Here is a 23,532-nt window from a genome sequence, read left to right as displayed (position 1 = left end):
AACACGCAGCGGTGGGGCAGCCACCAGCCCAGCCCATGTACCCCCACACCCAGCAGCAGCATCCCCACAGACTGTCCTGCCCCCACACCAGGGACCCACTGCCCCCCGGGGCAGGGCAAGCACCCCGGCAGGGCTCAGGGCATCTCCTGGTGGGGACCAGGTCTGTCCCCGACAGAGCACACACAGGTCTGTCCCAAAGCCAGTGTTTATTTGGGAGTGCCCCTAGCTGCAGCAGGGGGCACTCACTCAGCCCTGGTCACCCCTGTGTTCCCCATGTACAACTATTTACAGCCCTCCACACCCGTCGGGGTGGCTGATGGGCTGGGTGCCCCAAAGACCTCTGGGTGCCGCTGTCACCAAGCACCAGCTTGAGGATTTACACCAGCATGGCCCCTTCTCCTTCCCTTCTCCATCCAAAGACCCTGGGGCCAAGACCCCACTATTGGCTGAACACCTCGGTCCTACCTTGAGGTCCCATCCCACCCCTGCCAAGCCCCCAGGGAGGGGACAGAGCTGTGTACCCTTGGCCCTCCTCCTCAGCTTGCCTGGTGGTCTACAGCTTCCCTACAGAAAGCACTTGCTCTTCCATAACCCTGTGGGGAAACTGAGGCACAAAACTATGATGGCCATGCCCAGCTTGCAGTGGGCAGCCCTTGTTTGGCACTGCCTGTCCCATGCCTCACCCCCCTGCCCTGCCCAGGGCATCTTCCCCTCCCTCACAAGGACATCCATGCCCCAGCACGGTGCCATGCCCCAGCTGTGAGAGGGGCTGTGTTGACCCATGGTTCCTGCACAACAGGACTAGGGGGTCCTTGGCAGGGGGGACGACAGCGATGGTGACTGCAGCCACCTCAAGGGTCCCTGCTCCTCCCCAGAGGTCCTTGCTCCTCCCTGGAGCTGGGGGTACACCACCCCAGTGACTACGTACAGCCTACAAATAAATACCACCTCCCGTGGGAGGGGGGGAGCGCGTGTGTCTGCCTGTGTGTGTGCGTGCGTGGATGTGTATATATATATATATATATTTATTTATTTATAGATATTTTTAATATTAAAAGGGGGGAAAAATAGACCACTGTGCTAGCAAAGTCCCTGATGATGGTTTCATGTATGCTCATAGGTCTCTGGCTGGTGATTCCGGCGGTTTCGAGGCTTCTTCTGGTCCTGCTGCTCCTTGGCTTTGAGGCCAGCCAGCGGCTGCGGGGGGCTGGCGGCCGTGTGCCGCCAGTAGCCCTGGCAGTACTGGTCCAGGAGTCCCATTTCAGGCTGAGTGAGGAGCTGCAGCAGGTCCTGGTAGCGGGGAGTGGGGGCACCCGGCAGGCCAGGGGGGCTCTCCGCCTGGACCAGCACGGTGTGGACTGCGCGGCTGCTGAGGACACGGAGCTGCACCTTGGTCACCGTGTGCTTGAAGTTGTTCTCGGTGGCGGTGCAGGAGTAGAGGCCGCTGTCGCCGAGCTGGAGGGCGCGCAGCAGCAAGCCCTGCTCCGTGCGCAGCACCCGGCCCTCCGCCCGCAGCTGGGGAGAGGAGCACGGCTCAGCCGGCTGCGCCCGCCGCCCCCGGCACTGCCCTGCCCTGCCCTGCCCTACCTCCTTCCGCCGGTCGCTGTTGTCCTTCTGCAGCAGCCACTTGACGCTGGCCTGGGGCGAGCGGGGCTGGCACTCCAGGAAGGCTGTGCTGCCCTCCACCCCGTACTGCACGGCCTCCACCGTGTTCTTGTTAGCTGCAGGGGGGCCACGGGCAGCCAGGTCACCCCACCCCACTGCACTTCTCCCCTGCCCACTCTGTCTCCAAGGGTGAGTGTCCATCCATCAATCCACCTATCCATGCATTCATCCCTCTATCCACCCATTCAAATCTGTTCAACCTCCTCCCCAACATATCCATCCATCCATTCACCCATTCATGAACTGACCCATTCATCTGTGCTTGTCCTCATCCCCGGTGCTTCCACTCATCAGTGTTCATCTTCCTCCCTACAACTGCCCACTCATCCACCCACCCACCCACCCATCCCTGTATCTTCCCGTACACCCACCCACAAAACCCGCCAAGGAATCCCGGTGTCCCCAGCTGCAGCCCCGTGCCCTCGGCCTCCCCGTGAGCTGCCCCACGCCGCAGGGCCCGGCCCAGGCCCCGCTCACCGTTGGAGTTGTAGCCGCGGCACTGCCGGATGGGGTTGCCGTGCCGCACGTCCTGCCGCCGGCTCCGCCTGTGGGGCGGTGGGAGGTGAGAGGGGGAGCCCGTGGCGGGGGGTCCCTCCCGGGCCCCCTCCCTGCCCAGGCTGTACCTCTTGGAGGAGGCGGAGTAGCGGGTGCAGGCGCTGCCGTCCCAGGCACAGTAGGGGTCCCGGGCCAGGCAGCAGTCGGCACAGGCTTCCCCGTACACGTCACAGCGGTGCAGCGCCAGGTGCGTCACGCCCACGGCCGAGGACACGTACAGCTGTTGCTGTTGGGAACAAGGAGGGCAGGTGACTACTACCTCATCCCCACTGCATCAGGGCCCCTGCAAACATCCTGTTCCAGTGCCGTGCCAGGATGGGATCTGCCCAGCCGAGCCTCTGCTAAGACTCACCCTCTTAGAGGAGATGGTCATTGTCTTGATGGGTGCTGGCACCTGGATGAGAGCAGGAATGAAGAAGATGGAGGGATGACTGCTTGGACTGATGCTACAGCCCTGGGGTGGGCACCCCAGACCCCCCATAGGCAGCTGGAGCAGGCAGAGCAGGCAGGGGGAGATGTGAGTGGGCAGCAGGCAGGAGGACCAAAGCCTGGAGTCCCTCCAGAGCTGGCCTAGAGGTAGCTAGTGTCCCAAGGGACTGGCTGATGTCCCAAGGGCTTGGTTGGCTGGATCAAGAACACTCAGCAGAGGGTGGAGGACACGCCAACCCTTACCTTGAACACTTCAATCTCCTCCAGCATGAGCTCCTCTGTCTCCATGTCATCCCGGGGGAGCACAATGACCTTCTGCACGGTGCCCCGATCTGCAAGACACCATAGTGCCCAGGTGCTCAGTGCTACCCTGGGCACCCCTGCCCTCCCTGTCTGTGAAGGGGGTCCCTGCTGGGGCTGTGGAAAGGAAGGATCCCTCAGGCTCATCCCCATCTCTCTCCTGCTGTGGCAGCTAGCTATGTCTGGGGTCGAGTGTGCCAGCTCAGGTAACCACCTGTGTGCCATCAGAATGCCAGAATGCCCACAGCAGCATGCAGCCATGCACCAGGGCAAGAGAAGGACCAGGACCGATCACAGGCTCTGGGATGCACATTAAGAGCAGGGGAAGCACTGGCCTGGATGGTAGTGCCCCCAGGATGGGCATTGAGCTCTGGGAAGGACAGGGCTGGATATCAGTGCCTCTGGGATGGACAACTGGGCAGGAAAGGCACAAGGCTGGATGATGATGGGCTTAGCATGGGCAGTAGGAAGCACGTTGGACGGATGCTAGGGTCAGGAAAGGATAGGCTGGATGATGAGGCCCCTGGAACAGGCACCAGGACAGGGAGGACCAGGCTGCATGGTAGAATCCCTAGGATGGAAAGGATCATGCTGGATCACTGGCTTCAGGGATAGGAGCTGGGCTAAGGGAAGGACCAGGCAGGACAGGAGGGTCTGTGGGATGGCATCGGGACGGGGAAAGAACAGTCTGGAGCCTTGAGGAGGGGCAGGGATCTCAGGGGGCATTCTCAGCCCCTCACCCTGCTCTAGCGGTGGAGGGCACCGTGCTCTGGCCAGCCCTGGTGGTGCCCGTGCCCTCCGGGGCCGCGCCGGAGCATGCTGCGTTCCCCGCGGTGCGCGGCGTGGGTACCTGTGCCCAGGAAAAGCACCTCATAGCGCCCGTCTGCCGCGTCCACCTGGTCCACGGCCACGGTGGTGAAGCGGTAGTTGACGTTGGTGCGCACCACCAGCGGCTGGCGGTGCGTGGGGTACACGGCGTGGTACATCAGCGGGTGCGCGCGCATGAAGTTGATCACTTCGTCGGGGTAGTCCTTGGTCGACTTCATGGAGGGGGTGAAGGTCCCCCCGGGGCACTGTGGCACAAACACCACCAGTGCTTGGTGAGCTGGCATCCGAGCACAGCTCTGAGGGTGCCGGCTGCCTGGCAGGCCCTGGCTCACCTACCCGCGGCGCCCTGGGGGTACTTACGGTGCCTGGACGGGGGTAGGGCATTTTTCCTGTGTAGGGCATCCACTGGTAGTTGGGTCCCTCCTTGTGGGCAAAGGGCCCATTGAAGACCATACGGATGTCAGCCATTGAGTAGACACACACAGCAGAGCCTTTGAAGACCGACCTGGGGGCAAGGACCTGCTGCCACCCTTTGTCATGGCATTGCCTGAACACCCACCCAGCTAAGACTCCCTCCTCTCCCGCACTCCCGCACCGTGCTGGGAGGGTCAGCACTCACCCCGAAGCAGAGAACACAGCGTAGATAACAGGGTTCTTGGTGTCCTGAGTCTGCTGGATGAAGACGTCCTCTTGGGACAGAAAGATGGAGGCGTCACCATAGGGAAGGCAGGCAGGGACACCAGGGTACAGGCAGGGCAGTTACCCATGGAAGAGCAAGAGGCAGGGGGCAGCAGGGACGTCCCCAGCTCTGCCCAGGGTGCCCCCCAAGCCTGCAGGGGGAGGGAAGGCTCCCATCCCTTTCCTGGCACACTCACGGAGCTCGTCGAAGTGCGTTTCGATTCCATCGGGTCCCGGCACAGAGCAGACGAGCCGGGCCTTCAGGAAGGTGCTCCACTTGTTCACAAGGCAGCAGTGGCCCCCGTCGTCATTCTGCAAGAGTGAGATGCCTGTGCTGAGCCCTGCCTGCCCCCTGCCCACTTCCTTGCCTGCTTCCCTGCCTGTCCTCTGCTGCACCTACCAGGCAGATGCGCCCGATGCGGGAATAGACCCCGGGACTCAGCGGGGCATCAGCCGACTTCTCTCGGAAGAAGAAGTAGAGCTTGTCATCATTCCTCTCGCTGCTGTCAGGGATGAGCTGGGCACGGACAAAGGCTGGGTCTGGAATGGCACAGAACAGCATGGCACCATCAGCCCAGTGGCACTGCTGCTCCATGCTATAGCAGGATACCGAGTTCCCCTTTGCTGAAGCATCACCTCACTCCTAGAAATGCACTGTCACAGAGAGAGCTGCATCTCTGGGTGTCTCTTGTGATCTCTAGTGCACCAGTAGAGGCTTGAAGCATCACTGGGGTTCCTGGGAGCATTCCACAGGTGGGATAGATACATCAGCTCTACGAGCAAGGTGGTGGGAACCAGTCTTCCCTCCAGGAAGGAACCACACAGCATGGAAGCTTCTCAGGAAGCTTCTCCCTGCCATCCATCAGCCAGTGCCCAGCCTGTGCTGACAGCTCCCCCTCTTCGGGTTACCACCCCGCTGGCTCCCCAGCCCAGCAGGATCATCCCATCTGCTCTGCTCTGTTTACTCAGCTGCTGCCCTGCAGGCAGGGTGCTCCGAGGGGGGCAGAAGGAACGTTCGGGGTCACCGACTGCAGGCGACATGGCTGACATCTCGGCGCTGCAGAAACCCATGCACTGACACCAGCAGAGCCAGCCCCATCTCTCACCAGTCTGCTCCTGCTGCCCAGCAAAGCTCCAGGCATGTTCGTCACTGCCCCACACAGCTATCCCTGCTCTTGTGCCTTCCCATCCATCCATCCATCCATGATCAATTCATCCATCATCCATCCATCATCAATTCATCTATCCATCATCAATCCATAATTGATTCATCCATTATCCATTCATCCATCCATCCACCCATCACCAATCCATCCATCCACCCATCCATCATCCGCCCACATATTTTCTGTCCATCCATCCATCCATCCTCCTATCTGTCAGCTGTCAACCATCCATCCATCCATCCATCCATCCACCCACCCACCCACCCACCCACCCACGCTGGCTGCTGTCTCTGCTCTGGCAGAAGGAGGCAGTACCACATGACAGTCTCGTCTCTAGGGCTGGAGCCATGAGGTCCCCAGGGCACCTGGGCCAGTGACAGCTGAACTCACCATTGAGCCAGCGGGAGTTGTACTGGTCTGTCCTCATGGCTGTCTGCTTGCCCATGGTGCGGAAGATGGCTGCGTCCGTGCCCATGAAGTCGATGTAGACGCCGGCATAAAGCTCTTCATCTGCAGAGGGCAGGGGTCAGCCAGGAAGCCCCACCTCAGCCCATCCACCCACCTTCTTCAATTGCCAGCCCCAGACCTGGCCGGTAGCCACCAGACAACCAAGAGCCACCGCCTGTGACCATCCCAGAGAGTTCTGGAGGTTGGCACTGGTCTGCAACCACGATCCCCACCTCTGCTGCGCCAGGTGCCTGGCCAGCTGAAGCAGGCAGGGGTGGGAGCAGTTGTTCCATTCCACCTGCATATTCCCTCTGCCCAGAGCAGGAAGCACTGGCACAGGGAGCCACAGGACTCACTTATTAATGCAGAGACTGTGTCTACTTTGGGGTCGTAGGAACACTTCCCCTTGCCCGACTCCATCTTGTCTGGCTCCAGGTAGAAGATATAATCCTGGAGAAGGAAGCAGATAGAGCAGATGGTTGAATTTTCACTCCTCCATTTATGTGACAGCTCCCAAAACCCACCAGGAGAGGCAGCCTCCTCCAGGATGGTGCACAGCAGCGAGGACAGATGTGGAAGGGATCTGCAGGTCTCCTGGGAAGCTCCTGTGAGCGATTCCTCCAAAGATGCTGGGTTCTTCTCCATGCCCTCCACCACTTGTAGACTTGGCTGAGCCATCAGGCTGAAGTGGGGCATCCATCCCCCAGGTCTGGGAAAAACTGCCTCTTCACTCCAGCTGGCTGTGCTGCACATTGCCACTTGCCCAGCAAGGTCACACAGCTCCAGCAGCTTCAGCAGGCAGGTTCTGGCCTGCAGCACAACTCGGCACAGCTTGGCTGCTGGACCCGCTCTACTTCTCTCGCCAGGGGCCATCTTCCAGTGCTTTTCTTCACATGATGAGATGCTGTGTCTGCTCCATGGGATGCCTCCCTGCTGTCACTTCTGCCTTCCCTGTGGCTATCCCTGGCACCATCACACATTCCCAGCCAGGAGCGAGACACACACTGCCTCTGGAGGCACATTCAAAATCCTCTGCCAGTGCTGGCTGGGGGCACACAGGGACAGGCTGGCCCAGCCACATCACTCCTCACCCTGGCATAAGGACCACCTTCACCTGAGACAAAGCACCAGCACAGAGCATCCATGGGGAGCCTGGGCATGGGGGGACCTTAAGCAACCAAACTGGGCAGATGCCCACTGGCCCTGTGCCCTGGCTTTGGCACACGGGTGACAGACATGGTGACAGCCACCCTCCACTGAGAGGACAGCAGGGTCCTGGTGGAGCCCAGGCTCTGTGAAGAACTAGAGAGGGTGAGGGGCTGGGATCTCACCGTGGGCATCTTCCACTGGAGTGTTTGCTCACACCAGCTCCTCTTGGGGCACCCATACCCAGAGACGGGCACAGCCATGTTTCACCATCTGCACCACTGCACTGTGCAGTCTGTGCCACCATCACCATCACAAATGCCTCTGTCCAACTCTTTCCCTGCTCCTGAAGTGGGCAAGCACCTCACATGGACAACCTCTCTCTCCAGCACAGCCCTGGCACTGGCTGCACCATCTCACCCTCCTGGTCAGGCAACACAGGAGCCATTGTGGTGCTGGCACTGCTGATCAGCTAATGCACCTTGAAGTGCACCAGAGCTGCCAGGAAGCACATGCTGGCAGCCCCAGGAGCTCCTGCTGGGACACACACCCTCTCCCCAGCAGGGGTGACCTGAGGGGGCTAAAATGGCAATGGCGTTCTCCCAGCTGGCACTGGGGAACTGGCAGCAGGAGCTGCCCGCAGTCTGGGAGATACTCACTGCCAAGCATCATCACCCTTTGCCCCCGACCACCCGAGGAGCTGGGGGAGCCCCAGGCTGCACCAGGGTGCCCATGTCCCCCATGCTCCCAGCCCATGCACTGCCCCATGTTAGTCTGGAGGGGAGAGGCTCGGGGTGACACTGTCAGGGTGGGCTGCACACTGGGCCGTTCCCAGAAGCCAGAGGTGCTGTCACCTCCCTGAGTGCACATGACTGCCAGGATGACATAAGCCCCTCATGGGGCACGGTGAAGCAGCTGCTCAGCAATGTTTCTGTAGGCCCTACCCAAACACTTTCTGCACATTACTTTGGCATCCTCCCCTGAATCATTCCAAGCCCTGTGGCTCTGCCGACACATGGTCCCACTTCCAAGGGACACAGCAAGTCTGGAGTCAGGCAAAGTCAGTGGTGGGTGGAGAGCCACCATCCCTGACAGTGTCCCCCACGGGGGATCCTACATGGACTAGGAGGAAGGAGTTAGTGAGAGGAGGGAAGCCGACGCCAGGCCGGTGGCCGGGAGACGCTGTGCTGGGAGGGGAGGGGACGGTGCCCGGCCAGGGGTCGGAAGCATGCCAGCGGGACGAAGGAGCCCGCGGCTCTGGTGTGCCCTGCGGACAGGTGGGCACGGCTGCGGCGGGCCCCCAGACCGGTTCCCACCTTGCTTTGTGCTGGTCTCGGGCTGAGGGGGCTGTCGGTGGATCTGCTTTCCCGGCCTCCCGGCTGGCTCGGCGGGAACCCCTGGGGAAAAGGAGCAGGGCAGAGAGTTAGCGCCGGCAGGGGAAGGACCCCCAGGGCAGGGGTGGGCAGGGGACCCCAAGAGCTGGGGCGATGGATGCCCACTGAGCAGCAGTACTGCTGTCCCCCTGCATTCCTTGATGATCCAGGCTGGGCTGGCCTCCAGCAGGAGCTTCTCCAGGATGGATACACTGCTCTCTCCCACAGAACTGGGGTGCCCTTAGCATGGGGTAGGAGAGAGTGGAGAGATGGTTGCTCACACCTGGGGGCTCAAAAATGGCACCTGCCACCTTGTTTCTCCTGCCTTGATGAGCAATGTCTCAGCACCAAAGCAATTAGCACCATGGGGTCACTGAACACTTGCATACTGCCACTGACTCTGCTGGATAACTGGGGCCGTCCTCGACTGCACTAGCACCCTAGGTCTTCCTCATATGCTGCCACTCCCCAGTTCAGTCCCAGTCTGGAATGGTCTGAACACCATCCACCTCTCTCAGTGCCCATGCCAGGGTTTGGGGTCTCTGAGGCAGATGCCCGTCTTTCATGTCCAGCGTCGTGATCCTCCTTCACTTTGGGCTGGTGACTCCCTCTCCAGCCTCAGGAGAAGACACAGCCTGGGACCTGTCACTCCTGTGTGGAGGGAACAGACACCTCATGGGGCTTGGGACCCCTGGGATACTCATGCTGCTACTTGCAGAGACTGGCTCCCTCCCAAGGCTGTCCTGAAAACGCTCCTCTGTCTTCCACACATCCTGCCTGGTGGTATGCAGCTTTGATGCCACCCTCTCACTGCACGTTGTGGTCCTTGGTGCTGGGTGACATCCATCTGGAGATGTTCCTGACATGGCCACATGAGCTGGCACAATCCCTGCACGGTCCTCCCTGTGCAGCGCCAGTGCTGGAATCCTTGGAATCTACGGTGAGGAGCTCAGCAGCCTGGCAGCAAGTGGGAGGCTGGGTTGACACATCCCTCGTCCCAGTGGAGATCCAGCAGTGGCTGCAGCCAGCAGGGTGGGAGGGCACCTTGTGTGGAAGCTGCCATCAGAGCACAGCCAAGTTCCAGCGTGAAGAGACGTCCTTGTTCTGTGGAGATGGCTTGGCCCCGCTCAGCAGCACAGCACTGTTAGCCACGGTCACCCCCAGCCTGCCCTTGCCCACAGCCTTCAGCACCCAACCCCCCCAGCAGCCAGCAGAGCTGAGCCAGGCACCCACCCCACTGCAGAGCCCGGTGGCTGTGCCAGCACCGCCGTGCCAGATGCCAGCGCAGCACCCCCGTCCCTCCCGCCCCTCACCTGGGCTTTGCGCCCGCGGTTGACGAAGGCGCAGATGGGGTTGTAGGCGCCAGTGCCACACACGTAGAGGTGTGTCCGGTTCCAGGGCTGGATCAGGCGGATGAAGTTGCCGCACTCCCCCTGGGGAGCAGAGGAGAACGCGTCAACCCAAGCACGGGGGCTATGGATCGCCATGGGGCTGTGCCGGTGTGGGCATGGGGTGACATGTCACTGGATGGCACGTGGCATGGGACAGCACGGATCAGGGGTTGGCAAGCTGGAGGGCCCAGCCCTGGCTAGTAGGAGGAAGCAGCATGGGGAGCTTGGCCTCCTACTTGCCCAGAAAGCTCTCCAGGACCTGCCTGGCTGCAACAGAATGGGTGACGGGACACTGCAACACCCTGAGTGCCACCCCATCTAGACATGCTAGGGGGTGGCTTTTTCAGAGTAGGGTACAGGGACATGAATCCCACTCCAGTGCCAGATACCAGCCCCACTCCACTACCAGGAGGGGGTTCATGGTGGTTACTCACATTACTGTTCTTGCCTGATAGGATGCATTCCTCGATCCTCTGCTGGGACGCGGGCCAATGGATCTGTGGAAACAGCAACCCAGGGGAGACCAGGACTCCCACCTGGCCCCACCAGCACCAGTTATGCCATCGGGCTCTTACCCTGGCATCCAAAAGGTCCCCAGAGTGCCCAACTACCCCCTTCCACCTGCACCCCCTGCCCTGTGCTGGCAGCTTACGATGAGGGGCTCGCGGTTGATGTCGTGGAGGTCCAGCGAGAGGACGTAGTCCTTGCTGCCCACGTACATGCGGTCGTGGTCCTCATCCTTCAGCAGGATGCGGTAGTCACTGGAGTTGAGGAGGAAGTTGAAGAAGTGCGCTGTGCCCGTTGCCTTCAGCTCTACAGGGTGAAAGGGGAAGGTGTCAGTGCCCCAGGGACCCCCGTCTCCTCAGTGCCTCCCCAAGTCCAAGCCTGGGCCCAGCTGGAGGACACCCTGTGAGAAGAGGGGCCCGTTTTCAACTCCACGAGCACTATGATTCTGCCACCTCTGTGCAGGACAAGGGACAATGACAGAGATGCTCATGGCCAGCTGCGACAACCAAGAGTGGGTAGAAGTGAACTCATCAGAACCTGGGCTCAGGAGATCCAGCATCCCACAGCAGGGAGTGGAGGTTGCCACTGAGATGGGGCAGGAGGCTGGAGCTCTCTCACCTCACCTCAGCCCAGAGACCACAGCTCTCAAAATTTCCAGCATCATCCCCCTCCTGCACTGTGACCCCATGTTCCAGCCAAGCCTCTGGCTCCTAGGATGGGAGAGCTGGGACCCCAAGGAACCAGCTCCATGGGAGGTGATGAGCCCTACCCCGCACACCCCATCCCCCCTTGGAAAGTTATTTTTAGTCTAAGTGTGGGAGCAAGGAGTGAAAGAGGATAATGAGGGTCATGAATATTCACAAGTGCAACGAGGCAGCCAGATGGAAGGCAGAAGTGCTGCAGATGATGTGGGCCAGTGCCAAGAACCACGCGGCAGGGGCCAGGGCACGAGTAAGACAGAGCACCCTGCCCCAACAGGATACAATATGTCCTGGAGGCTACCTCTTTGGAGATGCCACTCTGGAGGTGTCACTCCCCTTGGAGGTGTCGCCCCCTTTGGATACCACCCCCAAATACCAGATGCCACCCCCATGGGATGACATCTGCCCTGCCATCCCTTTGGATACCACTCCAAGCCATCAGATGCCATCCCCATGGGACGTCATCTTCCCCATATGTTTCCTTTTGGAGGTGCTGCTCTCTTAGGATGCCATCAACAGCCATTGGATGCCACCTCCACGTGATGCCATCAGCCTCTGAAGCCAATCCTTTTGGAGACACACACTTTTAAAAGGTGTCATCCTCTTTGGATGCCACAAACAACAATCAGATGCCATCCTCAGCCATTGGATGTCACCCTCATGGGATGCCATCTGCCCCGGATGCCATACTCTTTGGCATTGTCATCCTCTTTGGATGCCACCAACAGCCATCAGATGCCACATCCATGACACCCTGATCCAGTGAGCACCCTCACCCTGTGGAGTGCATCCCTCCATGCACAGGAGTGCCCTGTGCAGGCACAGGGAGCAGCTCTGGGGACCTTTCCGGGGAGGAGCAGAGCAGGGTCCTGCAGGTCAGTGTCAGGAAGCATCACTCCAGCTTCCAGGCAGCACTGGGCAGGGCTCCAGCAGCCGGCTTCCCTTCCTAGCAGGAGGCCACATGCCTGCAGATCCCCCTGACCTCCCATCTCCTGGCTGCACAAGGGACTGGAATGTCCCACAGGTGCCCCCAGGGTCCCTTCCCATCCAGGACACCCCCTCTGTCCCAGGGCTGGCAGCTGTTGATGGTCCCCAGTCCCGTGGCTGCTGGACCCGCTCAGGCGTGGCAGAGGCAGAGCACACACACGGTGCGGGAACCGCCGGAGCGGCTCTGGGAACGGCGTCACGGGACGTGACAGAAACCTCTCCTGGCCTGGGGGCTTGGGGGCCTGCCTGTCTGCCAGGGCTGGGTGGCAGGATGAGCACGGTGGGCATGTGCAGGAGCTGGAATTTGGGCTGCAGGCAGGGGGGCCATGGCAGAGGTGCAGTGGAACAGTGCCAAGGATGAGGGGCCAGGCATCCGCTCACCCACCCACCCACGGCAGGCTCCTCCTTCTGCTTGGCCCATCTGGGCTCCAGATGCTCCCCGTTGCTGGCGCTGGCCCACATGCCACCCATGGCGTCCCCAGCCTGTCCTGCAGCAGTCCCTGACTGTGCCACAGCACACTGGGTCTGGTCCCTGCCTCTCCTATGTCCTGAAGCTGCCCCACCAGCCCGTACACTGTGTGTGCATGTGTGTGCCCCACACTCTGTGTGCTGCTGCCTCCCTCAGTGCCATGCTGGTGTCAGTGGGGACCAGAGCTCGGGAGCCAGGAAAGGGCAGGGTGGCCCTGGCACTGAGTGACACAGGCAGAGCACAAGAGCTTGTTCCCCAGCTGCCAATGATGGGACTGCACGCCCAGGTTTCCCACTCAGGACAGAGACACCTGGAGCAGGCAGAGACAGGGATGGCAATTAAACCAGACAGGAGCCCCCATGCCAGGACATGTCATCCCTGCCAAGCCTGGGGACGCCAGCACCAACAGCCCTGGGATCCTGGAGTGCCGGGACACTGGGTGGTGGAGGGCTCCATGTCAGTGACAGCCCCGCATCCATTAGGATGGGCGTCTCCAGGGCTTGGCAGGGGACAGGGCCAGTAGCACAAAGAGCCTTGGACCCCCACCGGTGGCTCCATTCAGCCCCCCACGGCCCAGCGATCAGAGGGGGCACTCCCGAAGCAGGGCGGTGACAGACCCGCTGCCCCGTAACGCCCTCTCCAAAAAGACAATGGCGGGGTGGGCAAGACCCTGCCACAACCTCTGACCTCCCAAACCTCCATTGCACTGCCTAATCCCCCAGCGTCACCGTGCCCCCAAACCTGCCCCCAGCAGCCATGGCCGTCCCTGGGGATGGAGCGGGGCAGGGGCCCGGGCCGGGCTGGAGAAGCCCCCTCACCAGCCGATGCGCCCCAGCGAGCAAATTCCCTCCTGCTTCACCATTGCCAATCCCGGCACCGGCAGAGCTTCCCTGGCTGGCCGGGAGCCTAATCCTATTTTAATTGCCGCGCACCGGAGCCAGGAGCCGCTCGGCATCACAGCCAGGGTGGCCTCCGTGGGGACCGTCCCCTCACCGCATTCCGCAGAGCCCTCGCCGAGCCCCCGGGACTCGCCTGCCCGCAGTCGTTCCCGGGTCCCCGGGTGCGGAGCTGCAATTACCCCGCGCCCCGGAGTGATGCCACCGGGCAGGAGCCCCAGGCTGGCAGCAAGGCGCGATGCTCTGCTTTGCCCGCGGCACCACCGCCCGACTGCGACTCCGCAAAGCCAAATTCCTCCTGCCATGCCAACTGCGGGCTGCATTCCCAGCTCCGGCAGCTGTGCACCGTTGCTGACTGTCACCACTGGCCCCCATCGGGCAGGGGTCAGTGGTCCCTATTCATCACCCACTGGCACGGAGACCAGTGCTGATCTCCAAAGCAAAAGGGAGATTTTGGGGGTTCTCTATAAACGCGCACCCAATGGGACTCCTCACCCCACCCCAGTCCCCCAAATCCTCCCGACTCCCCCAAACATCACCAGGGCACCCGCATGAAGAGTTAATGCCATTAGGACCCGAGCGGGTCACCTCCCCAGGTGCACCATCACTGCATTCCGCAAAACCAATTACAGGCGCTCTCACCTAATTAGATTCTAATTATGGGCTTGTAGCGCATTCAACATAATTAGCATGTAAATTACACGGCGTGTTTATATTCAATAACCGCACTCCCGCCCCCCCACCCCCCCCACCCCGGCTGGCGGAGCCAGCGCCTTTCGGGAGCCCTTTCTTTGCATGGGGAAGAATGAATTCACTTTAAATGCCGATGGAGAAGCCCAGCACTGATCCCAAGGGAGCCTGGCACAGCAGGGATAAATCCCATCTTCATCCTGCAGCGTTTTATCCCACAAATTTAAAAGCGTGCCCCAAATTTTGATTATGTTCCCTACTAATTTTTTTCCCTACTTGGAATTTGAGATGCAGCTTTTTGGGTATGCGTCAGAGGGGCAGGATGGGGAGCAATGCCAGGAGAGGGATAGGGGGCTGGATGTGTCCCCTCTCGTGGTTAAAGCATTTGTTGTTATTGGGGCTGATCAAAGAGCTGGGTGGGTCGTCCGATGAAAGCAGAATTGCTTATTTGTTTGAGCGTCACTCCGCTACCCCTTGATGGGTTATTTATGATGTAATTAAGCTAATTACATGTAATAAGAGAGTTTCCATGGCCCCTAGCCAAGCTCTTTTCCCATTTAACCGATTCACAGGTGGGAGGAAACCGAAGCTGCCTTGCAGGGGCTTGGGAGATGAAATAACTCCTGTTCCCGCTTGCTGCCTTCCAGCCCCGACCATCTCCAGCCCCTCCGGAGCATCGCCCGTGCCGCGGCAGAGGACAGGTGCTGCAGCCGCCCGGGTCAAATCCCTCGGGATGAAAGAGGTGCCGGCCGGGTGCTCCCCGCAGCCATCGCGGCCGGTTGGGCGCAAGCCAAAAAACAATTAAAAAAAAAAAAAAAAAGAAAACCCACATTTTTTTCAGCGGAAACCGCTGATTCATCCCCGGGCCAGCCTGCCCCAAGCGCTGGTGCGTGCATGTGCCCCAACGAGCAGCGCTGCGAGGGGGACTCTGTCCCCACCAAGCATCACTGTGCAGTGGAGACCAGGCTCTTGGCTGGGTTGGGGGATGCTCCAGCAACATGAAATCCCCTTCAGGAAAGAGCCTGGCTTCAGAAAAAAATACTTTAATCACCCCAAAAAGCAAAGTGCTGAGCTGAGGTGCCCCAACCCACTGCTCTTTGGGCTCTTTTGTTTAATGTTTGGACATTATTTCTTTCCGCAGCCCCTGAGGGGAGGGCACGGTGCCGGGTGGAAACTGCGGGTGGAAACTGTGGCTGCTCCAGGCCCTCTGCAGCGTGTCCGAGTGGCACTGGAGTGGGGACAACACCCCTGCCTGGACCCCGGGAAGGGCCACGCTGTTCCATAAGGCGCATTGTTAATTTGAGGGATAACTAGCTTATTAGCTATAGGCTGGGGGGGCTGAAATTGCACAGGGTTTTGGAGGGGGGCAGGGTTTAAGGAGCTTATGGAGCTTCGCAGCCGGAGCCAGGGAGCTCAGCCCCAGCAGCAGCCGGTCCCAGCGGGTGGAGGGGCTCTGCCGCAGCCCCCCACTGTCCCAGCCAAGGAAATCCTCTTAGGGGTCACAGGGTTCAGCCCCATGTCCCCGCCCCTCAGAGCATGGGAAAGGGGACTGTAGCATCCCCCTGACCTTTACGGGGTCTGAGGAGCAGCATGGGGCACTCACGCCAGGGTGGGGACCAACAGTGCCAGTGTTCCCGGCACATTCCCAGCACTGGCTGTCCCTAAGCCCTTGGCCCTGCTCGCACCCCCTGTTTATCCCATCCTGCTGTCACCAAGCAGTGCCCACAGCTGCAGCAGCTTAGGAGGGCGCCTGGGCGGCCCTCAGGACATGGTCCCCTATCCGGGCTCCTCTCCAGCCATCTGCCACCCCCTGGCCCAGATCAAGCATGCTGGTATCTCCTGGCCACCGACAGAGATGCCAGCAGGGTGGGAGGGTAAACTGAGGCACAAGGCAGGCAGGAGAGAGGCCAGGCAAGGGGCTGGCAGTGGAGGCCAGAGGAGACTCCATGCTCAATTCATTCTTTTTAAAGTAAGTCTTTTGCCCTGCAGGAACTGCCCTGCCTCTCACCCCACCCCTCCCTGCCAGGGCTGCCCCCAGCTGGTCCTCAGCCACAGCTTTTCCGAGAGGTGCCAGTGTGGCTGTTCCCCTTGCTGCGGGGAGTGGCTCCCGTTTGGAAGCCCCACGGAGAGCCCTGACCTCAAGGGCTTCCCGCCGTGATGCGGGGCCAGAGCCCACCCTTCCTTCCCGCACGCTTTTCCCACGCTGGCCGGGGAGCAGGACACGGAGGGATGAATCACCATCACCACCATCACCTCCTGCATCCTCGTGGGGAATGGGCCAGCCTCTCTGGTGCCCGAGCCCCCGGCCCAGAGGAAGGCCCAGAGCAGAGGGGACCGCAGGATGTGCACAGCAGTGTGGGGAGTGAGTGAATTGTTAGCACGGAGATGATTAAAAATATCCACCCTATTTCTGGCCAGCACTGGGCTGGGATCTGGGAAGAGCTGTTGGCAAAAGGGAGCTGTGTGAGAGCCGCTCCCAGCACTGTTCTTTCCATGCTGGTCACCTTCCTCCTGCCGACACACGGACAGGAAAGCCTTGAGAGGAGGACAGACGTAAAGAGACCACAGGGGTGATGGGATGGGGGGAGAACTGACCCTGCCCAGCCCATCACCCTGCACCAGGGCACAGCAGCTCAGCTCCCACCCCTTTCCTATCACTTCAGTATTTTATAGAAGTATTTTTTTTAAGGCACTCAGACGCCGGGGCTCCGTGGAGGATGACGCAGGCCCCGGGGAGCTGCGACAAACCTCTGGCGTGCGATAACAAGCAAAGGCAAACAAACCCAGAGACGCTCCCGCAGCTGGCGGGGCTCCAGGCAGCACGGCCGCCCAGCCAAGGCGCCGGGGGACACACGTGGGGACATGGCAGCTTCTTCCCCAGCAGCCTGGCCACAGGGCCACCTCGATCCCACCTGGCATTGGGATGCTTCAGCCAGAGGGATGCTGTGCTAGAGACCCGCACCCCAACCCCAGCAGCTGTGGCTGCACAAACACCTGGTCCCTGTGGCACCACGGACATCCCTGACAGCAGAGCCCAGCCAAACCCATCACACCAATGTCCCCCAGGCCAGACCCATCACACCCAACCCCACTGTGTGTAGCTGCACTGGGAGGTTTGGGGCTGGGCATTTGGGTATCATCCCTGCCTCTCCAGGCAAGAGAAGGGGCTGGACCATCAGCAAAGTGCCACTGTCACCCCATATCTCACGGTTCTCTGGCTTCAGGGTGGCTGCATGCAGATGATCAACTCAGGAAGCTGCTCACCAGCAGTTTGGTGTGTGGCTCCCAGCTGGCCCTTGAGGAAGACCCTGGGAGAATTCTCTACCACTGCCACCCTTGTCAGAGTACAGGCAGGAAAAGAGGCGAGTGGCACCCCTTCCCAACCCCAATGCGCTTGGATCCAGCACATCACTGGCATTTCTTCTCCATGTACCAGTGCAAATCAGCCCTTCTCCCACCACAAATCCCCCCTCTAGGCAGCAAGGGCAGGGAGAGCCCTGCCAGACCACCTCAGGCAGGAGGGAGAAGGACTGGAGATCCTGAGCACAGCCAGGAACCATTGCTCCAACCAGCTGAGGCCAAAAAAAAACAACCCCAAACCAGCCCCTAACTTGTGGCACAGCAAGCTTAACCATGCCTATCCCGAATTAATCTCACTCCTGGAGCACACTGTGGCAGTGGGCACCAGATCCAGCTGGGGCTTTGCTGGAGCTTCCCCTCCTCACAGCTGTGAGGAAGAGATGTTTTAAGCCAAGGTGAGAAAGCATTTGTACAGCAGCTAAATTGCCCCAGCAGCCCCCAAAACCCTCCAAAAACGCTGTTTGGAGAAGAAAGTGGCGCCTGCCTCTGGGGAGGAACTTGCTCCTCCAGCCTGGACTTGTCCCCAGACTCTTCATACCAGCCATTTTTTCTGTCAAGACCAGCCTCTAACACCCATGGCTGTTGCTGCTTCACCGTGTTTGCTGTCAGCCCCCCCGGCCCCTCCTGCCTGACTCTGCTGTGCTCACCATCAGTTCTGCCACCACATCCTTGGGCTCACGGGGTCAGTAGGTGACCAGAGGGCAAAGGCACAGTGGGACAGCAAAGGGGGGGCACAGGCAGCAGAGCCCCAGCTCTCCCACAGCCCCTAAGGGGAGGCAGACATGAGCCTCCTCGTGTCTGTCACCTCCTGACACACATCCAAGCAGGCAAGCCCCCAGCAGGAACAATTTCCGTTCCGCTCCTCAAGGTTTGCAGCCCTGGGACCTGCCTCGTCAGCCTCAGCCTGCCCTGCTCAGCAACCTCAAAACATGAGCTCAAGACAAACCCCTCCACCAATGTGCACCCCAAAGATGACCCAGCGGTCCCCCCACAGCTCCTAGAGTGGCTGGGTGGGCTAAGCAGCCCCGGTATGAAAGGGTTAAGCCCCTTCCCCCCACCCAGCACCCTCCCCTCCTGCCTCTCCCGGCTCCCTGCCAGCTCCCAGGCGTTAATACCAGCTGGGGGGGTCGGGGCGGCGTCAAGCTGCTGTCTGGAAGCGGGGTGCTGCCGGGGGGGCTTCCTGCACCTCAGCACCCAGCTCTGCCAGATGGAGGGAGCCACCCACCCACAACAGGAAGCGCACTGGGGGGACTAGGCAGGCTACCAGCCCCTCAGGACTGCGTGTGCCGGTGCAGACCGGGAGCTCAGCCACACCTGAATATGGATCCCCGTGGAGAGGGTGCAGATCGCTGACGTGCCCCGAGCGAGGATGAGGAGGAGGAGAAGGAGCCTGTGCTGGGGTGCCCGTGGCTTCCTCCATCTTGGGGTCCCACCCTGCCCCCCACGCCAACAAGCAGACTCTTACCTTTGAAGGAGAGCTGAACCCTGGGGGTAGCGAAGCCGTGGTCTTTGGGATGGGCAGCGCGCCAGCCCAGAGTCAGCAGGGTGGCCCAGAGCAGGACACCGACCACGGGCATGGTGGGCACGCGCCTGGGCGCCGAGACCGAGGGGAGTCTGGGGGAGCCGAGCCTGCCAAGGAGGGCACACGTGGGAGGGATGTCAGTTCACTGCACCCGCCACCCCCCTGAGGGGTACAAGCCCCACATCCTGCTCTCCATCACCCGCTGGCACGCGGCATCCTCCGGGGAGGACTGGAAGCCAGCCCCGTAGGCTGAACTCCGCTCTGCAGCCTGGGGGGCAGGGGGCACAAATCAGGGGGCCACAGCCTCACCTCCCTGGTGAGCATGCAGGGCGAGGCAAGCGCGGCGAGAGCCTCTGCAGCACCCTCCTCCACCCCAGCTGGCGAGCCATGGCCAGGTGAGGAGCATCCCTCCATCCCTCCTCACACCCCCCTCAGCTGCAGCATCCCCAGACCCCCACTGGGCTGGCTTTCCCTGCCCCGGCACCCAAAGGGGTCCCACTCCCAGCCCTGCCTCCCCACCTCTCCTCCCAGCCCCCAGCAAAGCCACAGCAAGCAGAGCTGGGATCAAATCTTTCCAACATGAAGGAAATCTGGACTTCATTATTCCAAGAACGTACAAAAAAAAAAAAAAAAAAAAAAAGGGAAAAAAAAAAAGGATTTTTTTTTCATAAATAAAAGAGGAAGAAAAAGAAGAGGGAAAAAAAAAAAAGCCGTGCCTGTGTGCCAGGCAGCTGGACTCCCTGGGGCTCCGGCACTGAGTGGAGCCCGCCAAGCTGCCTCCAGCAAGCCACACATGCACCCTGGCACGGCATGGTGCACGGTGCCCCCCGTGCACCCCACTGCCCCTCCTGGACACACCGTGCCCTGGGTCAGGCCCCTCTCCCGAGGCAGCACCCTCCTGGGGGTCCCCAGGGCACTTCAGGCAGGACGTGGGAGGAGGCCCGTGGTGGGAAGCCCCTCGAATCCCCAGGGAGCTGCATGCCTGGGTGGGATGCACTGTGCCACAGTTTCCCGGTGGGCTCAGGCATGTGGGGAGTATCCAGGCAGTCCAGCCAAAGGGGGTCAGCTCTGTGGGAAGAGGGGTCCCCACTGCGACACCCCAGTGAAGCCATGCCCTCCAGGGCTCTGCCAGCTGCCACCACACAGCCCCAGAGGGGACAGGCACACCCAAAGAAGATGGGAACCATTTGGGGCACCCCGGAGAGAGATGCTGGGCTGCGAGGGGAGCAATCCTGCAACCCACCCGGGTGGTCTGGCTGGCCTCTCCTGCAGTGCACAGCACCCACACCACCAGCCCCAGCCCCAGGCAGGGCAAGGGCAGCAGCACTGTCACCAGCAGCAGGGCAAGACCCCGAGTGTGGTGGCACCGCTGTTCCCTGGGGCTGTGTATTTTTTTTTCTCCTTCTTGCCTTTGGGGTCAGTAAATATTTCAATTTGCTCCTCTGTCCCTGAGCACACCCAGCTCTGCTCCATTGTACTGGTATTCGGTCCCTTTTCAGGCTGCCTTCCCCCTTCTCCCACCCATTCCTAGGCTCTGCCCTTCCCATCAGCGCCAGGCCGGGACAGCCTGCACCCCCAATTCCTCCACCAGCCAAAACTCCAGTTGGTTGCAGTTAAATAACCCCCCTCCATCCAAACCTCCCCCCTCTCCCCGGCAGCTTTAGGAAATAATTCTGGCAAATCCTACTATTGCATTTGGATGGAGCGGCGTACGCGTCAGAGACAGGGAGCGAGATGGCAAACAAAGGAAAAGAGGGAGAGGAGGGGAGCGCAGCAAGCGCAGGGCGAGGAGAGGGGAAAGGGCCGGCGGTGAGTGGGGGGCACACAGACCCGGCTGGGAAAGGTAAATTCCAAGGAAGCAAAAAGGGAAACGGGCCACTGGAGTGCACCTTGGCCAGGAAATGTCCATTTCCAGGGTCATCTGCACTCGGGGGAAACGGAGAACTCCAGGGGAGAGCGGCCACATTCCTGCCCTCCAGCCCCCGGGCTGTCTGGGCTTGGAGGAGTTTTTTAGCAATTAAAGTTTGGCCATTGCCTGTGCTGCCGCAGGAAGATCAAAATCCCACTCGGCTTTATCCCCCCTTCCCCAGGCTGGTCAACCCAGCGCCGCCGAGCCCGAGCAATTAGGGAAAGGTTTTCTCGTCTGGAACAGGGACTCATTTTGGGGGTCGAACCCCCAAAGAGGGCCGAGGGGATGCCTCGGGAGACCCCCGGGGGGACCCAGCGGTAGGGCTGCCTGCACGCCGGCTCCCCGTGGCCTGGGGAGAGAGCAGGAAACATTTTGGGAGGGAAAAGCAATAGAGGCAGGATAGGCAGTGGGAGGGGAGCCTGGCCCACCTCCGGCCACGGCGCGCGATGCCACCAGTGGGAAGGGGGGGGAAAATAGGGGGAAAAAAATAACGTAGCATAATACAATAACGCTAAATGTCCAGCGCGGCCCCGCGCACACGGGAAATAACTTTGCAGAACTTTGCGCTCTGGCACGCCTGGCCTGTCCCCAGGGAGCGCCGGCTGTCCCCTGCGCCCCCCGCCCGGGCGTCCTCCGCGCAGCCCCGGCGCACCGGGTCCCGCCGGGGCTCGGCGTCCCACCGGGGCGGGCTCCGCCAGCCTGCTCCAGGGTGCCGGGCGCTCTCCGCCGCGTGTGTCTCCCCCGGCACCCCCTCCCGGGCACCCGCTCGCCGCCGAGCCCTGCCGCAACCCCCATGCCCCGGGAGCGCCCTACCAGCCCCCGTCCCCTGCGACTGTCCCCAGCCCCGAGCGGGACCGGGGCGCGCCCGCCCAGCCGCGGCTCCCGGGAGCGGGGGGACCGGCAGGGTCGACCCGCCTCGGTATAACCCCGCTGCGAGGCGGGGAGCGGGGGTCCCCAGCGCAGCCGGTGCCGCCGGCGGCTCGGAGATGGAGCCCCGGCACCGCACCGCCGGCACCAGCCCAAGCCCCACCTGCCCGCTTCGCCGGCAAGTTGCGGCGTGGGGGACCCACAGGCGCGAGTTCCGAGCGGCGGAAAGTTTTCCCGGGGCGCCCCCCGCGCCGGGCATCCGCTCCGCCGCCCGCCGCCGCTCTTACCTCCGCGGGGTCCCGGCGGCGGCCGGGCGGTGAGGAGGCGGCGGGGCTCAGCGCCGCGCCGGGGTCCCGCGGCCCCCCGCCATCTCTCGGCCGCGACTGCCGCCGCGGCCCCGGCCCGTGAGCGCCGGGCGGGGCGGGGCGGGCTCCGGGCGGGGCCGGCCCCCACTGGGCCCCGCCGCGGGGGGCGTCCTTCGCATGGACGCGCCCCCGGCCCCTCCCACCGCCGGGGCCGCAGGTTCGAGCCCCGGCGCCGCCCCCGCCGCTCACCTCCTGCTCCGGCCCTTTGTTGCGGGGTGCAGGCGGTGCCCCGCCGCACCGTGCCTGCCCGCCGGTGGCTCGCCGCACCTCCGCAGCCCACCACCCTGCCGCCGGTCCCGGGAAGGAGGCGGATAAATAAGTGCCGTCCCTCCTTTGTCTGCCGCGGCGGGGGGCGGCCCGGGGCGGCGGGGTCTGCGGGGAGCCGAGCCCCGGCGAGTCGGCGGCTTTGTGAGAGCTCCGGCTCCGCTGAGAAACATAAACCGTCTCCCAGACACATCTCCAAACGCTGGGAGTGGGGCGCCGTCCCTAGCCCCACCTTGCTCATTCTGCCGCCCCCAGCCCGGGTACCCCCACTGGTGACCCCCGGCCCTCAGCCCAGGGCAGGCAGGTGACCCCGGCCCTCTCTGCTTGCACAGCATCCCGCGGTCCTGGGGCCTCTTGGCACCTGGGGGATCCCAGCTCCGTACCTGTGCCTGGCATCCAGGATCCTTGGACCGTTCTCTCCTGGGCTGGCCCTGGGTGATCTCTGCCCAGCACCGTCCCCCCTGCGCGCCCAAGGCAATGACTGGCAGGTGCTGTGCAGCTGAGCTCTGTAGCCCTGCTCTGGTCCTTCCTGCCTGAAGGGGACACCTTGGCGTCCCCCAAGTGCCAGGCATATGTCTCAGTTCCCCTGCTCTGCTTCTGCCAAGCTGGCAGCCTCTGTCAGGGTCTCCCCACCCAAATATGGGTACAATCCCCTGCAAGCACCACATGGCTTTGACCCCATGCCCCTCAATCCCAACAGGACTTTCCTCCTTAGCCTAAGAGGACCCATCCAGAGGTTTGCAGCCTCTCCTTCTGCTTACCTGCTCCCAGACGGGGTAATGAGGCATTAAGGACGCTGAAAAACTACAACAACGGGTGCTGGAGCAGAAGGTGCCCTGATCTAAGACCCATCATTTCCTCTGAGCCGAGGCTCCTTGGATAGGAGCAGGGCATGAATCAAGGCATCCCAGCGCAAAGACCAGGGAATGGAGAGCAGTAGCCACCCACAAGCAGACACTGGTGCTAGAAAAGTTCCTCCCCTGAGCACAACCCCCTGCCCTGTCCCAGTGCCCCTCC

The 23,532-nt window shown here is 61.7% G+C and overlaps 1 protein-coding gene across 1 annotated transcript; it reads right to left on the bottom strand.

The window, feature by feature from the left end:
- Positions 1-1,024: 1,024 nt before the first annotated feature.
- Positions 1,025-19,703, bottom strand: SEMA3F (semaphorin 3F). Its single transcript, XM_077786096.1, has 19 exons — positions 19,630-19,703; positions 19,054-19,217; positions 10,631-10,791; positions 10,413-10,475; positions 9,901-10,020; positions 8,531-8,611; positions 6,425-6,518; positions 6,012-6,131; positions 4,856-4,995; positions 4,653-4,767; positions 4,397-4,466; positions 4,138-4,282; positions 3,800-4,022; positions 2,893-2,981; positions 2,573-2,614; positions 2,289-2,446; positions 2,143-2,210; positions 1,588-1,721; positions 1,025-1,515 (listed from the first exon to the last, which is right to left on the bottom strand). Exons 1-19 carry the CDS (start codon positions 19,689-19,691, stop codon positions 1,105-1,107), a joined length of 2,460 nt encoding a protein of 819 aa, XP_077642222.1. The 5' UTR covers positions 19,692-19,703; the 3' UTR covers positions 1,025-1,104.
- Between the last annotated feature and the right edge of the window lie 3,829 nt (positions 19,704-23,532).

This window comes from Lonchura striata, chromosome 12, assembly GCF_046129695.1.
Source record: "Lonchura striata isolate bLonStr1 chromosome 12, bLonStr1.mat, whole genome shotgun sequence".
In the NCBI taxonomy this organism is placed as follows: Eukaryota; Metazoa; Chordata; class Aves; order Passeriformes; family Estrildidae; genus Lonchura; species Lonchura striata.
The sequence above is the reverse complement of the archived record's forward strand: the minus strand, read 5'-3'. Positions and strand labels throughout refer to the sequence as shown.